Source organism: Pelobates fuscus, chromosome 5 (genome assembly GCF_036172605.1).
Source record: "Pelobates fuscus isolate aPelFus1 chromosome 5, aPelFus1.pri, whole genome shotgun sequence".
Classification (NCBI taxonomy): Eukaryota; Metazoa; Chordata; class Amphibia; order Anura; family Pelobatidae; genus Pelobates; species Pelobates fuscus.
The window spans coordinates 40,171,449-40,188,544 of record NC_086321.1 but is presented as its reverse complement, the minus strand read 5'-3'; the positions used below and the strand labels follow the sequence as shown (position 1 = coordinate 40,188,544).

At 41.9% G+C, this 17,096-nt stretch overlaps 1 protein-coding gene across 4 annotated transcripts in view; it reads right to left on the bottom strand.

Moving 5' to 3' along the window:
- The window catches only part of RASGRF2 (Ras protein specific guanine nucleotide releasing factor 2), a 295,529-nt gene that overhangs the window by 145,119 nt on the left and 133,314 nt on the right, over positions 1-17,096 (bottom strand). For all 4 annotated transcript variants that reach the window (XM_063453728.1, XM_063453731.1, XM_063453730.1 and 1 more), the window contains 2 exons: positions 14,549-14,638; positions 7,453-7,706 (listed from right to left, as the gene is read on the bottom strand). In XM_063453728.1, the coding sequence (XP_063309798.1) occupies positions 7,453-7,706; positions 14,549-14,638 (344 nt within the window). The remainder of the gene's footprint in view (positions 1-7,452; positions 7,707-14,548; positions 14,639-17,096) is intronic.

The following is a 17,096-nucleotide window of genomic DNA, read 5'->3' as shown; positions in this document are numbered from 1 at the left end:
GGATTCATTATAGATTGCAACGGTGCAAGTTGAGAACACGTAAGACCACTGAGAAGGGGGTTGCAGTAGTCAAGGTTAGAGAGAACAATGGCACCTTAGCTGTTTGCGATGTTATATATTTGTGGATGCGAGCTGCTTTTGAGATGGAAGCGGCAGGATTTGGCGATCGACTGGACATGAGGGATGAAGCAGACGTCAGAGTCAAAGAGATCACCTAGGCAGCAAGCCTGGGAGGTAGAGGTGATGGCAGCACCATTGACTTGGAGGGAGTCAGACAAAGGAGTATCAACACTTAAGGGAGGAAAGACCATAAGTTCTGTTTTGGAAAGGAAGGAAGTGAGCCGCCATTCAGTTGGGAAACTGTAATAAGTTAAACAATCAGGAAGTAACAGGACTGGTTCTCTGAGTGACAACCAGGGAGATGTAACAAGGTTAGTTTATAAAAGTGCCAATTTCTAGAGACATTCTTTAAGTAAGCTAAAATAATAAAGGGGTCTGAATTGTCCTTGTAATTTTAAAAAGGCTAATTTCAATAGGATAAGGGTAACTCTATAACTAATTGATTGGCAGGAACTATTCACTGGCAGAAGCACAAAGAATAATCAGAGGTATTTAGTGAAATTCTTTAAAAGTACATTCTATTTACTTAGCATTGGCAAACAAATATAAAATAAGCAAACTAAAACTAATGTGACTAAGTCAAACTGACAGCCAAGTAAAAACAATCAGAAAAGGGCAATCAAAACATTTAATTCAGAGGGATTAATAGCATCCTATAACAAACCATAAGCATTGCAATAGGGCATCCAAATAAGCAATTTAATGGACTGAACTACAAAATGAAAAGCTCAATGAAAGCCAAAAAAGACCAAAAGACCAACACCCAAATATTTTTAAATACATCAATGAAAAAAATGTTGAGAGTGAATATGTTGATCCTTTTGAATCTGAGATATGTGTCAACAAAGGAGGATCAGAACAAAGCAGATAATCTAAATGTATTTTTTTCTTCAGTACATACCACGTAGAATCTGTGGTTGCAGATTTGTAAAACCCTGTTACAAAGACCCTAACATAAACAATTAAAGTTAAACAATTAAAGCTGCATGGCCAGATGGTATGCACCCACAAGTACTTAGAGACCTTAGTGAAGAAATATTCAAGCTTCTGTTTTTAATCTTTCAAGATTCTTTTCTTTCAGGAATTGTACCGGAAGATTGGTGAAAAACAGATGTGGTGCCTATATTTAAAAGGGTTCAAAGCTTAACCCTGAAACTACAGACCTATGAGCTTAAATTCTGTGGTTGGGAAATTATTTGAAGAGCTGTTACGGGATAATATTCAGGAATTTATATTGAACAATATAATTAGTAGGAATCAATTATGTTTTATAAGAGACAGGTAATGTCAAATTAAGTTAAGAAATTGGTAGAAATATAGGACAGGGTGTTTCAGTGGATATGATATACTTGGATTTTGCTGTGGCATTTGAAACAGTTCCACACAAAAGGTTACATTAAAACTGAAATCAGCTTGTTTAGATTGAAATTGTGTTCTTGGATAGAACATTGGCTAAAAGATAGAGTGCAAAGTTGTAAGTAGAATGCGTCAGGGTTCTATCTTGGGTTCACTTTTCTTTTTTTTTTTTAATGTAATCTTTATTAAAGATTAACCTTTCTTTAAATTGTTTATAAATGAGCTTGACATGGGCATTGGAATTCAACGTTTGCATATGACACAAAACTAGGTAAGATAACACAGTGCAGTCTAAACATAATATAAATTCTGGGGAACTGGGCAGACAAGCTGCAGATGATATTTAATGCAGATGAACTCTTTATAAGACACTGGTAACAGCCCCACCTTAAATATGCCATACAGTTTTGAGAACCAGTTTAAAAGAAGGATATTGCAGAACTAGAAAGAATGCAGAGAAGCTACAAAATTAATAAGGTGGATGGAAAACATTCGTTGTGAAGAGAGGCTGGAAAACCAATTTGTTTTCTTAAAAAGAATTTAGTCTCAGAGGGAATATTACAACACTAAACAAGTATATATACGATCAGTACAAACTGCTATGAGCTAGTGTGTTCTTAGCAGAAATACACAATAGACATTCCAGTCTCCATTGAGACTGGAAGAAAGATGTTTTCACTTAGAACAGTGGAAAAGGTTCTTTACTGTAAGAACAATTCTCTACCCAAAGAGGTTGTCTTGTCAGATTCTATAGATATGTTTTTTTTTTTTGGTTTTTTTTTTTAATATAAGCATTATGTATATGAACAGGTTTCTGATCCAAGGTAAAATACCTTGTCAAATCTAGAGAAGCAGAACGACTTGAAATTTACTCCCACTGTTCCTTTCTCTTTTTCATTTTTATTCAATCAAGCTATGTTATGGACAGGGGCTGCTTAACAGTTGATACCTGATTTCCCTGCATGGTGCCTATTGTGGTGAGCAGAATGATAGGAGATTTATGTAAGGTGAAATAGGCATTTATGGAAGCCTAGCCTGTTAATTAACATTGGTGAATATGTTTCTATACTATGACCGACAATGTTACTACCAGTTAATCTCTGTATGAGATAGTAAATATAGTGTAGATGGTACAAGACTAAGAAATCTACAAATAAATGGTGTGTATACACTCACAGAGAGGTATGGACCCAGCTCTGGTGTAACTGGCTTCTGGGTCTGTATAGGCGACCCACCCCTACTCGAGACGAATGTCTTGTCATGGAGGGACTATGTAAACGAAGGATTGCATAGCACAGTCTGTAATCTTGGAATAAGATTAAATTCCCCAAATGGGTACTCAGGGCCGGCGCCACCTGTAAGGCGACCTAGGCAGCCGCCTAGGGCGCAACTTACCAGGGGGCGCCGGATCCCTGTCCCCGGTGCGCCTCCTCATGCTGCGCCGCCTGAGTGCTTTAACAAGCCCCAGGCGGCGCAGCACTGCTGCATGGAGGGCGGCTGGGTTTCAGTGACCGGCAGGAGGGAAGCGCAGAGCGCTCCCTCCTGCCGGTCTCTCCATGTAGCGTGGCCGGGCGGCGCGAACCAGGGACAGGAACCTCTGTTTCCTGTACCCGGCCGCTGGTGGACTGAAGGGAAGCGCTCACTGAGTGAGCACTTCCTGTCAGTCCGCCGGCGGCCGGGTACAGGAAACAGAGGTTCCTGTCCCTGGTTCCGCGCCGCCCGGCCACGCTACATGGGCAGGAGGGGAGGGTAAGGACCATTATGGGAGGGGGGTAATAACGGACCACTATGGGAGGGGGGAATAACGGACCACTATAGGAGGGGGGTGGGGGGGGGGAATAACGGACCACTAGGTGTGGGGGGGGAATAACGGACCACTAGGGGTGGGGGAATAACGGAGCACTAGGGGGGTGGGGGGGGGAATAACGGACCATTAGGGGAGGGGGGGTGGGGGGGGGAATAACGGACCACTAGGGGAGGGGGCTTGGGGGGGGGAATAACGGACCACTAGGGGAGGGGAGGGGGGGGGAATAACGGACCACCAGGGGAGGGAGGGAGAGGGGGGGATAAGGACCATGAGGGGGGAAAGGACCACTAGGGGAGGGGAGGGAGGATATGGACCACTAGGGGAGGGAGAGGGGGGATAAGGACCACTGGGGGTGGGTAAGGACCAGGGGGGGGGCTAAGGACCAGGGGGGTAAGGACCACTGGGGGGGTAAGGACCATGAGGGGGAGAAAGGACCACTAGGGGAGGGGAGGGAGGATAAGGACCACTAGGGGAGGGAGAGGGGGGGATAAGGACCACTGGGGGTGGGTAAGGACCGGGGGGGGATAAGGACCATGAGGGGGGGAAAGGACCACTAGGGGAGGGGAGGGAGGTAAGGACCACTGGGGGTGGGTAAGGACCGGGGGGGGGGCTAAGGACCAGGGGGGTAAGGACCACTGGGGGGGGTAAGGACCATGAGGGGGGGAAAGGACCACTAGGGGAGGGGAGGGAGGATAAGGACCACTAGGGGAGGGAGGGAGAGGGGGGATAAGGACCACTGGGGGTGGGTAAGGACCAGGGGGGGGTAAGGACCAGGGGGGGATAAGGACCATGAGGGGGGGAAAGGACCACTAGGGGAGGGGAGGGAGGTAAGGACCACTGGGGGTGGGTAAGGACCGGGGGGGGCTAAGGACCAGGGGGGTAAGGACCACTAGGGGAGGGGTGAGTCAGGACCACTGGGGGAGGGGGGTGGGAAGGTAAGGACCACTGAGGGAGGAGGAGGGGAGGTCCACTAGGTGTTTGGGAGAGGGAGGACCACTAAGGGGGGAAGGACCACCAAAGGGGGGTAAGGAGGGAGGACTGCTAAGGAGAGGGAAGGAGGGTAAGGACCACTAAGGGGGGGGGGGGAGATTACCACTAAGGGGATGGTGGGAGTAGGGGAAGGTCTACTAAGGGGTTTGAGAGAGGGAGGACCACTAAGGGGTTTGGGAGAGGGAGGACCAGTAAGGGGGGGAGAGGGGAGTGAGAAGACCACCAAGGGGGGACTGCAGAGGGACAGGGGGCCAAGGGAGAGCACTAAGTGACACACACACACACACACACAGAAACATACAATGCATTCCTACTCACACACAATACATCCCTTACGTTCTCTTACATAATTAATGCAACCCCTTACAGACACACACTGCATTCAATTACATACACAGAAACAAACCTTGCACCCCTTACACACACACACACACACACACACAGAAACATACAATGCATTCCTTACACGCAAACACACACTACATCCCATATAAACACACTACATCCCTTACACAAATTGCACACATAAAAAATCCCCAACTCATGGATGGGCCATGTAGGTGGATTTATGGGTGGGCATTGTAGGCGTATGCCCCCTGGGGGCCCAGACCTTGAGCTGTGTAAGGGGCCCTAAAAAATGGAGCTGCTTCCTGTTCGTTAATTGTTGTGAGCACTGTTAAAAACAGTCTCCAGAGAGCCTCTTCTACACCAGACCTGTGGAGCCAGACTGAGCCCATCATCAGCCTCTTGTCCTTATCTGGTGGTAAGTAGGCAATCCAATATATTATTAGTGACACTAATCTCTAATTTACCTCACATTAAATGGATACTATAGTCACCAGAAGCACTACAGCATAATGTAGTGGTTCTGGTGTCTATAGCCTGTGCCTGTAGGCTTTTTAATGTAAACACACTGTCTTTTCAGATAAAAGACACTTTGTGAAGACTGGCGTTGGCCCATATGGCAGAGCATATGGGCGGGGCATTGTGATGTCACATGGTGGGCAGGACATATGGGGGGGCGGCAAAATTGTTTTTGCCTAGGGCGGCAAAAATCCTTGCACCGGCCCTGTGGGTACTTACAAACAGGGAGCCTCAAATGACTCTTGGAAAGGAGTCACATGAATATTTAGCCGCTATCTGTTTATATATCTGTTTATATACATTTGTAAATTACATACCAACTTAGAAGCGCTAGTACCTACCAATTTTTGTAATCTCTGTATGAGCCTGAGTCTGAAAGACAGGTTGATATATGAAGATCTACAAATGCAACTACATATAAGCACAAAATATAAAAGGACAGAATAATTATTTCTTTCTTTTTGTCCAGATATCTCAGATTCACTGGCCTTTAAGACTGCTGGCTTATGGAACATTAGAGAAGAGGTTCAGCAAGTAAATCATAGTATACACGAGCAAAAAGGACATGAAATTATCTAAGGGTGTACCAGCAAGTATGAGATATATACATGACTGCACCACAACACAAGACTATGGCGGTATAGCAGGAGCTGTATCTCAGATTAACGCAATTAAAGACTTGGCTGTGGCTGGATCTTCTTATTCTAGCATAATCTAGATCAGTGGTTCTCAAACCGATCTTCACAACCCAGCAACAGTCCAGGGTTTGTCAGTATCTCGACTGGAATAAAAGAGGAAAATACATAAATCCTGGATTGTTGGTGGGCCTTGAGGACTGGTTTGGGAGCTAGTGATATAGATCAATGGTTCTCAAACCGATCTTCACAACCCAGCATCAGTCCAGGGTTTGTCAGTATCCCGACTGGAATAAAAAAGGAAAATACATAAATCCTGGATTGATGGTGGGCCTTGAGGACTGGTTTGGGAGCTAGTGATATAGATCAATGGTTCTCAAACCGATCTTCACAACCCAGCAACAGTCCAGGGTTTGTCAGTATCCCGACTGGAATAAAAAAGGAAAATACATAAATCCTGGATTGTTGGTGGGACTTGAGGACTGGTTTGGGAGGTAGTGATAGATAGTAGATCATAGATCATAGATATCATAGAAATCATAGTATACACAACCAAAAAGGACATAAAATTATCTAAGGGTGTACCAGCAAGTATCAGATATATACATGACTGCACCACAACACAAGACTATGGCGGTATAGCATGAGCTGTATCTCAGATTAATGCAATTAAAGACTTGGCTGTGGCTGCATCTTCTTATTCTAGCATAATCTAGATCAGTGGTTCTCAAACCGATCTTCACAACCCAGCAACAGTCCAGGGTTTGTCAGTATCTCGACTGGAATAAAAGAGGAAAATACATAAATCCTGGATTGTTGGTGGGCCTTGAGGACTGGTTTGGAAACTAGTGATATAGATCAATGGTTCTCAAACCGATCTTCACAACCCAGCAACAGTCCAGGGTTTGTCCGTATCTCGACTGGAATAAAAGAGGAAAATACATAAATCCTGGATTGTTGGTGGGCCTTGAAGACTGGTTTGGGAGCTAGTGATATAGATCAATGGTTCTCAAACCGATCTTCACAACCCAGCAACAGTCCAGGGTTTGTCAGTATCCCGACTGGAATAAAAAAGGAAAATACATAAATCCTGGATTGTTGGTGGGACTGGTTTGGGAGGTAGTGATAGATAGTAGATCATAGATCATAGATAGTCAACCTTCTTCACAGATACTTGGAACTATAATTCTCAGAAGGTCAATAGAAGCAATTTCACCTTTAAGCTAGGGTAGTCAAACCACTAAAGCCTTGTTGCCATGTGGATAAGGCAGATATTTATCTCCTGAAGTGTTCTGACTTGTAAAATAAAGATTCTGTGTATTTATTCAGCTCCCATTCTAAAACATCACAGTCCACCATATTTCCAGAAGGGCGTACTTTAACAGTTTGGTAATATGGGCCTTGTTTTAATAATTTTGGATAAGCTTTCCAAGCTACTTAATATTTTTGGATAAACGTTTTAAATATTTTTTTAAAAAACATTAAAATATCAAAAAATATGTCATATATAAAAAATATATCAATATATCAAAGATTATCAAAATATGAAACTATTTTTAAAAAAATTGAAAATTTCAAATACTTTTAAAAGTTTATCTAAAAATATTAAATAATTTGAAAAGCTTATATAAAAATATTAAATTGAGGGCAAAATTTGTAAGAATAAAAATGTATTATTACCTGTTGAGGAATATACTGCTTACATCGTCATGACTGATTGGGGGTTTCTTAGAACTTGCTGCCATTCTCAAAGGCCGCAGGAAGCAGTTAACTAGGACGTAGAGTTGATGCACATATTCTGCCTCAGCTTCAACCATGTTAAATACAATCTGGTTTCTCTTCCGCATGCTTTCTGCATGTGGAGAACATATGTAATCTTGAACAATGGTCTTCCACTTTCTTCTACAGAGCCAACCACGCATGAAGCTTTGAACCTAAAAATAAATTCATAAAACATGTTCATAGGTATTTACCCAAACAAAGGAAGATAGACAATATAGCCACGCTAAGGCATGCTAAATGTTCTTGGAATTATTATTATTATTAGCATTTATATATTATATATAACATATCCTACAAAACTTTACAATTATAGAAAGTGGGTATTTACAGGTGAAAAAGTCCTGCTCAAATGAGCTTACAAAAAGACATTGTAGGAAGAGGGCAGAGTATACATTAGCCTACTGTACCTTTTTGAGTTTAAATAGGTCATTGGCTGAGAGATAAGTATTAGGAGTCTTGGCCAGTGTCCTCTAGTTAAGTCAACCTCATATGCTTAATAGCAGAGCTACAGGAATGGTTATAGAGAATGTAAAACTAAGTGTACCCCTAAACTGAATGAATGTATGGTGTGTGTCTGTATGTGGTGTTGGCCTTTGAATGCAGGCATGCATTTATATGTAGTGTGGTTTTTGAATGCAGTGGTGTGGTTATATTTAATGGTGGAGTTTGTATGTAGTGTTGACAGTGAAATGCAGGGGTGTATTTGTTTGTAGTGTTGGTGAGATTCTGAGATGTATGCACATATACACATACACACACATTTATACACACTGACACACAGTCACACACAGATACACAGAAACACATGCAGACACAGTGGCAACTCTAGGAACAATATATAGGGGTGGGGCACATAAGATACCACAGTCCAAACTAGGGGGGCATTAAGACTTTTCACTAGGGGATGAGGCAATGTGCTGCTATTGGCTGCCTGATGCCAGCATGCAGTGCACGTTGGCATCAGTCAACAAATTTGCATATAATTCACATTAACCGCCCAGATTTCTTGTTGTGAGCTGGCTGACACCTCTTAATTACGATCTTTGCTTTCCTTATGTGGGCTTGCCATATTTAATGACACCTAATAAGGAAGCTATCTGCTAAACAGCACCCTAATTTGGTATATTTAAATATGGAAATCTCATATAAGGGTACCAATTTAGGGAATTATCAACTAAATAGCAAAAAGCTAAAAAAAAAAAGCCATTTTCTTAATTTCAGTTGTTTCGTAGATAATGTGTACGTGTTTGGTAGATAACTCCCTTATTTGTTATCCTTATGTGGGATTGCAATATTTAAGGACACCAAATAAGGAGCTATCTACCAAACACGTACACATTTATATACACACACAATAAGACAATAGGTGTATGTCTGTGTGTGTATATCTATGGTTGTGTGTGTGTGTATATATATATATTAACTACATAGATACACACACAATCACACACATAAACACAGGCATACACAAACACAATCACAGATCCACACACATACACACATAATTAGATATACACACACAAACATCACATACATACATACACACATTTAATAATGAAAAGGTCCACCCAGCCTCCCTACCTTGCTCTGGGAGGGCTGGAGTGGATCCTCAGTCCCTGGTGGTCAGTGGTTGCTGCTGGGATCTCTGTGCTGTTCCTGCACAGGTCCCTTGCGCACCCTGTAATATGACGCCGATGCCTGGATGATGTTATATGCCGGCTTACTGCAGGGTGAAGACAGTCAGACACAGTCAGATCTACACAGTTATACACATATACTGTCAAATACAGCCACATGCACACAGTCCCAGACACAGAGTATCTCGCACACAGTCAAACACACAGTTAAAGGCAGACAGTCACACACAAACAGTTGCATGGAGACAGTCACACACACAGTTAAAGACAGACAGTCATGCTCACACAGCTACAGGCAGACAATCACACACACAAACACACGCACAGTTACAGGCATCATCACACAGACACCCCTCTCAGTGACATGCAGACAGTCACACACAGTCACAGGCAGTCACACACAGTTACAGGCAGACAGTCATACACAGTCACAGGTAGACAGTCACAGAAAGTCAGTCACAAACACAGTCCCAGGTAGACAGTCACAGGCAGACATTCACACACACAAGCACAGGCAGACAGTCACACACACACACACACACAGTTACAGGCAGACAGTCACACACAGTCCCAGGTAAACAGTCACAGGCAGACATTCACAGGCACAGGCAGACAGTCATCCACACAGTCACAGACAGTCACAAGCAGACAGTCACATACACAGCCACAGGTAGACAATCACAAGCAGACAGTCACAGACGCAGGCACAGGTAGGCAGCCACATCCAGACATTCACACACACAGTCACAGACAGTCACATGAAGACAGTCTACAGACGTAGTCACAGGCAGACATTCACACACACAGGCATAGGCAGACAGTCAAACACACACACAGTCACAGGCAGGCAGTCACACACAGACAGTAACACACACACAGTCACAAGCAGACAGTCACATGCAGACAGTCACACACAGTCACTGGCAGACCCAATCACAGTTTTACACACACACACACACAGCACACACTCTCACTTACTAGTGGAGGAGTGGACTCAGTGAAGTCCCTGGTGTGTAGTGGGGACTCCTTCCTGCTTCCCCTCAATGTGCAGCAGTAAGAGCAGCAAATGGAGGCTGCCTGTAGCTTCGCCCCGCATCCGGTTTGGCTCCGCCTCCACGACCGAGTTGGCTCTGCCCCCAACTATCCATGCAGTACTACTGTACTGCTGAATTTTCGCCCCCTGCGTGTGAGCTGTGTGGCTTCCCGGCGCCCTGTGCAGCCACACAGCTCACAGAGCTTCAAGCCTGGCCATCCCTGGTGGCACACCACTACCTGGTGGCTGCCGGGGCAGACCGCCCCCCACCCTCCCACCCCACCTTTTGTACGCCACTGTGTGTCCGATTTTAGTTCCAGAAAGTTGCCGACCAAACACCGCTGCCGGCGTTCATGGGAGCAAGATGGCCGCCACCTCGTAGTCGTTCATGCAAACGGCGGCCACCCAGACAAACAATTTGAACACTGCGGTTAGAATCGTCACCAAGTGTTAATAGGGTTTTACAAGCTCCCGGTTGGTCTCTGGTTCGTGTGGCTGTTTGGTTACCGGACCACATAATCCCAACGTCAGAGCCTTTTTAAAGTATATTAGCCAAGGTCTATTGCAGGGGCCATAGTCAGGAAGCTGGCAAGCGGGTCCCTCCAAGAACACATGGCAGAGGCATTTCTGCCACAATTTTAAGTTATTATACAAAGGAGACTGAGTTCAATGATACAATAACAAATAGAATAGATATTCTAAAAAATATTTTTATTTTTTTTTAGAATACGGGAGACTACTTGAGTCACGTGACTGGTCTGTTGTTAATGAGGGATTACTACGTGGCCGATCTGAAGTAGTGCATAAGTGAAATATGTTCAAATTTGCATTAAAATATACATACATCAATGCATACCTTTTGGATACAGGCATAAAATAAGGAAAGAAGAAGCAATAATGACAATATAATCATCATGCATTTCAGACGTACTAAAATGGCATTTCAATAATTTCTTTGTTTAGTACTAAAAATCAGCCTATAAATTATTATATTTTTTATGTAAAAAATGTACTCTGCTTGTTCTAAATTGAGTTCTAAATGTGTCTTCTTTGAGCAATCTTTAGGAAATCTTTAGAAGAAAGGGACATGGAAATAACAGACTTAACAACCGAGTATAATTCCAGTCAGTCTCTGTAAGGGACAATAAGACATTGTCATGCTTAAATGGGTATTGACTTGTGAAAAATACATCACTATGAATGTGCAGTGCAAAAAGCACTTCACAAATATATATTTCACAACTCGAAAAATGGATCGGCACATTACAAAATGAAAACGTACAGACAAAGATTGTATTCATGAGAAAATACTTTAAAACGTGCATTGTTTACACTAAAATGGACCATCATTAACTGGATTCTATTACTACATTCCAACCAGAGCAGCGGAGGTTCCACCTACAGTATATTCCTTCTAAAGGGATTGTTTCTATGTGGCATGGCACAGCATAGCAGAAAAAGACGTATTGTGTGTCATACATTCTCACTACTTAATAATACAGAGAAAAATCGACCTACAAGCATCGCTGCCATCAGATATTTTGAGGGCTCTAACACAGCTCAAGGTCTGGGCCATGGGGCTCACTTCCGAGTCTTCCCACCTCTGAGTCCATCAACAGGTCCTACCCCCAAGTTCCTACTCGCAAGGATAAAAAAAAAAGGATGCAGTTTATTTGTGTGTGTATACTGTGGATACAGTGTGTGCATGCAAGGTGTGTATGTATGTGTATAATGGATGCAGAGTGTGTGTGTAGTAAAAGGAATATGTGTGTATTGGATTTACTTAATTTTATGATACCTCATTTAATATATTTATAGTTAGTGGGTGCAGTGTGTGTATAGTGGATACAAAGTGTGTGTAGCGGATGCAGTGTGTGTGTGTGTAATGGAGGCAGTGTGTATTCGTGTGTAGTGAATGCAAGGTGTGTGCAGTGGATAAGTGTGCATGTCTAAAGTTGAATGCAGTGAATGTATGTAAAGTGGATCCCGTGTATGTGTAGTGGAAGGAGTATGTATGTAGTTGATGCAAGATTTTTGTAGTTGGTGAAGTAGCAGGACTGCCCCAGGACCACTGGGCCGTGACAAGCTTTACAATTGTCACCCCACCCCATTCGCATGCAGGCCAGCACTCTATGGGCTTCAGCCCATGGCTAGCTTACACAATCACTGCTGAATCAGGTCCTAGTGCTGTCATCAAAGTGCAATCTCCTCTAATGCCCACATCTGTTGACATCAGGGAACAAAATCGGAACAGAGAGACATGACCCTAAAATAGGGACTGTAACACTGAAAGTGGACAGTGGACTTCACTGAATGACATATTCAACACTGGCATCACAACACTTTTCTTGGTTCCAAAATGACAACCATGTACCACGAAAATTGGGAGCAACCAACAGGGATACTGGTCAATGCCCCCACAATTCCACGTGACCATATTAACAGTATAGTATGAGCAATGTAAAACATGCTGTTAGAAATCTATCTGAAGCTAACACAGTCATTTCTTTAGCTAATAAATTGTGTTGGAATACAAAAAAGTTATGTATTAAATGCAAAATAATGTGGCTGTAAAAGAAAACAATATCACCTACAAATTACTGCCTACTTCAGCAACTAATTGTACGTTCTCTCACCGTATAATGATATGATAATTTAGTTCATGTGACAATATCTTCCAGAAGTTAAGACATGATTCATAGCTCTTACACGCAATACAATCATGCTCTTTAATAAATCTTAAAGACAAATGTTGAGGTCCTACACTACTGCCATTATGCAGGCTTCGCACAAATATATCTTCTGGTCTCCTAAGCAATTTATTAACCCTTAAACAAATACATTTGAGTAAGTGTTTTCCATATTTTATGCGCTAATTTGATATGTATGAGTACATCGCTGTTAGAAACAGTACTTGATAAATTGCATTCTTTGTCTCTAATATAATCAACTTTCTTTATGCATATATACTCATGTGTTGTATGTGCAACCAATCACTGATTTCTATTTGTTGAAGTGAAATGTGGAAAGAAGGAAGAAAAGATAATTTCAGAGGGGGTCAAAGGTAAATCATAGATTAAACTCATAAACACCCCAAATAGGCTCAACTTGCACCAGCTCCAAAGATCTATGCCAGTCAACTGCACCCTTCAGCCGCTGCCCACTTACATCCGTTGACATTGGCATTGCCAAGCAAAAATACAAAGCACTGGCATGAAATTTTAGGGAATATTTCTTTTAAAACCACTATAAGGGTGCATTTCATTACAAACTAAAAAGAAGAGTCAGTGGTAGGAAGCATGCAGATGTACACACATCACATGTATGCGCAGCTATATGCATACAAACTTCCACCAAATCTATACGCCAGGGAGGCACTCCAGGGGTGTCTCAGGGCTTAACCCGATAGTAATAAAACTTCCAAAAACAAAAAAAAATAGTTTATGCTCACTACTAGTGAGAGAGAATGTGAAACTGTTTCAATTCCAGGTGACACTTTCTCTGACTAGCAGTGAGCATAAAAGGTCTTTTTTTGTTTTTGCAAGTTGTGTTTCATTACAACAGCCCTATTTAGAACGGATTGCAAGGAGCATGGTCCTTGTGGTGGTGTTAGCCATAATCTTTTTACACAAAGTACATTTGATTTATTTTCTACAGCAGTAAAATGTGTGCGCAGTGTGCCCTTACTCTAAGAAATCCAGGAATAGGTATGCCCATGAGTTTTCCTTGAAGAAATGCATGGGTTGTGCTCAGCATGGCAATGGAGGACTGTTATGTATGTATTGTGACCCATATTATTAGTACGTATTGTAAGACTGGGCACCAGATTCTCGGACATACAAAGTCATCAAGATAGTTTGGCATAAAGAACTAAATAAAAAAAATAAAAAAAAACGGGAAAAGCACCAGCCTAAAAAGTGGGCAATTGTATGACTACGCAAAAAAAAAAGTTTTCAAAAATAAAATAAATAAATATTTTAAAAAGTCAGCACGTTTTTTTATACATAACTCACTGTGTGATTAGACATTGAGGGTCACCTCAAAGACGTCTGAGGGCCAAAAGTAGTACCACAAGTGCCATAATTTTGTCATGATTGTCTATACCAATCTAAGCACCGATACTCAGAAGTGCCACCATTAAATCACTATGATGAAATAACATCTAAATTCTATCTTAAAAAGTTACAGTGTTGCAAAATCGAAGTATGGTTTTTGGCAGAGATAAGGACATTGGTAATGGCAAATCTACTGTCGTTGTTTTTTTTTGGGAGGGGGGGGTTTATCAAATGTGCAAATTTCACCAGTCTAAAAATTAAGTATTCACCTTTTTGATCTTTTTGATGTCTGGGTCCTCCTCTTCATGGCTCAGATGGTAGGGTCGCATTCGTTCTTTTGTCTTGTTGAGTGCAACAATCTGGTGAAGACAAAATTTATGGTGAGCAATATCACAGCTTTTATCAATGCCCATTGCTACAAGGGCTGTAAAGCAAACAGCTATAAAATACAAGAATATAACAGCCCTGTCATATATACATTCATTATTAAATAAAACATAATACTAAACAATCAAAATACTTTTCTTTTAATTAATTTTTATTTATTTTTTGCATTAATTTTTGGCCGTAGTAATTATGGTTTATTAACTTTGCACATAGACATTGATTATTTGTGTCTATTATTCACGAAGCAGGGTTTTTTTATACTGGTATATGATTACCCTTATATTTTATACACATTACAGACAGCAGTTAGCAACGGTAATCTCATAAATTGTGCTTTAAAATAAAATATTGATACTACAGTAAATATTTTATTAAAGAACCACTTAAGGCACCCCAGGCAGACCACTTAATCTCAAAATGGTCCTTTTTAACTCTGCAATGAGAAACATTGATGTTTAGTATATACACTGCAGGGTTAAATACACCTCTTGTGGCTGTCTACCTGTGTAAACTCAGTCATCACAGCTAATTTTCATTTGATTGGAGGAGTATAGCACTAACTGCACAAGCACTTTTCATCCTCCTTCTGCGAGGAGGATTTGATTGGACAAAAGAAAAGAGTTAGAGTGACATCACGGGAGTCAGATTGTGATTGACATTTCTGAAAGAACCAAATGTATGTGGGATAAATATCAAAATTAATTTAATTAGAACAAATCAGGGTGAAACAATTTCAACAAATAAAAATAAAAAATACTGTTATTATATTATTAAGGATTTAACTAAATATATTGTAGACCTTAAAGGACCACTCTAGTGCCAGGAAAGCATACTCGTTTTCCTGGCACTAGAGTGCCCTGAGGGTGCCCCCACCCTCAGGGACCCCCTCCCGCCCGGCTCTGGAAAGGGGAAAAGGGTTAAAACTTACCTTTTTCCAGCGCTGGGCGGAGAGCTCTCCTCCTCCTCTCCGCCTCCGTTCCTCCCCGTCGGCTGAATGCTCACGCGCGGCAAGAGCTGCGCGCGCATTCAGCCGGTCGCATAGGAAAGCATTCATAATGCTTTCCTATGGACGCTTGCGTGCTCTCACTGTGATTTTCACAGTGAGAATCACGCAAGCGCCTCTAGCGGCTGTCAGTGAGACAGCCACTAGAGGAAAAAGGGGAAGGCTTAACTAATTGATAAACATAGCAGTTTCTCTGAAACTGCTATGTTTATAAAAAAATTAGTTAACCCTAGCTGGACCTGGCACCCATACCACTTCATTAAGCTGAAGTGGTCTGGGTGCCTAGAGTGGTGCTTTAAAAAAAAGTTTTCAGAGGAAAAATAAATTGAAAGAAAGCAGAGAAAGTTTATAGAAAGTAATGTGGGAATTGGACATCTCTATGACAATATGATAAATACAGCTTCATTAAAAAAGAATGCAAATTGAAATTACTTTACAATTTAATGGTCTTTAGAAGTGTTTCCTAAAATTCCCTGCAGTCATCTTCAGAAGAAATAGAGATGGGTTTTAACTTATACTAGGAAAGCGATAACTGTTATAACCCTTGTGATTTGCTAACACTTCTTTTCAACACCAACAATTTACAAGTCACTGGGGGTGCCCTTGCAATCTCAGAACATGCCAGGTTGTTGGGAAGAAGATAGCTGGACCTCCGGGATTCTTAACACATGATATATTGTTACCTCCTGAGTCTGGAACCCAATATATGAACAAGATCCTTCATCGGAAACAACTTGTTATATTGGATTTGAGCTTATTTTCCCAGTGTAAAACATATATACAAGCTTCAAATAACATCAAACATCAAGTGAAATGAAACAGTTGTCTTCTTCTCATTTATAACCAAAGTAGTTGTGTGTGTGTATCCACTCTTAGGACCTCTTTGCATGTTCAAATAGTTTTCTCATTAGAGTGGTTTATATACGGTACATTTCTATAATTTTCCCAATAGGGAAATAATCCGAAGATCTGAGCAAACACTGCCTAAAACCAAATGTAACTTTAATGCAATACTGTAAATCAGAAACCCTACAATGTAGATTAAAGAAATCCATCAAAGCGCAAAGCTGCATCGGTCCAACTGTTATTTAAGCAACAGTTGTCTCATAACATGAGTTTTTAATGTACAGTATCTTTTATGTTACTCCATACAGTTACTTTTATGGTTTATACCAGTAATCTATCACTACATCCTTTTATAAACCATTACTACAGTCTATGCCATACCTGCACAACATACAGCCAAGGGATTTAATGAGGCCTACACACTAAAAGGACCGATTGGGTGGCCCATGCACTTGGGGCCACCCAGTGGGCAGGTGTAAGCAGGGGCCCGGTCGAGTGCTGTAAACCCTTTAACAGTGTGACCGGGCTGCCGCTTACTTCATCCCAGACAGACTGGAGCCGCATGGGGGGTGGGAGGCAGT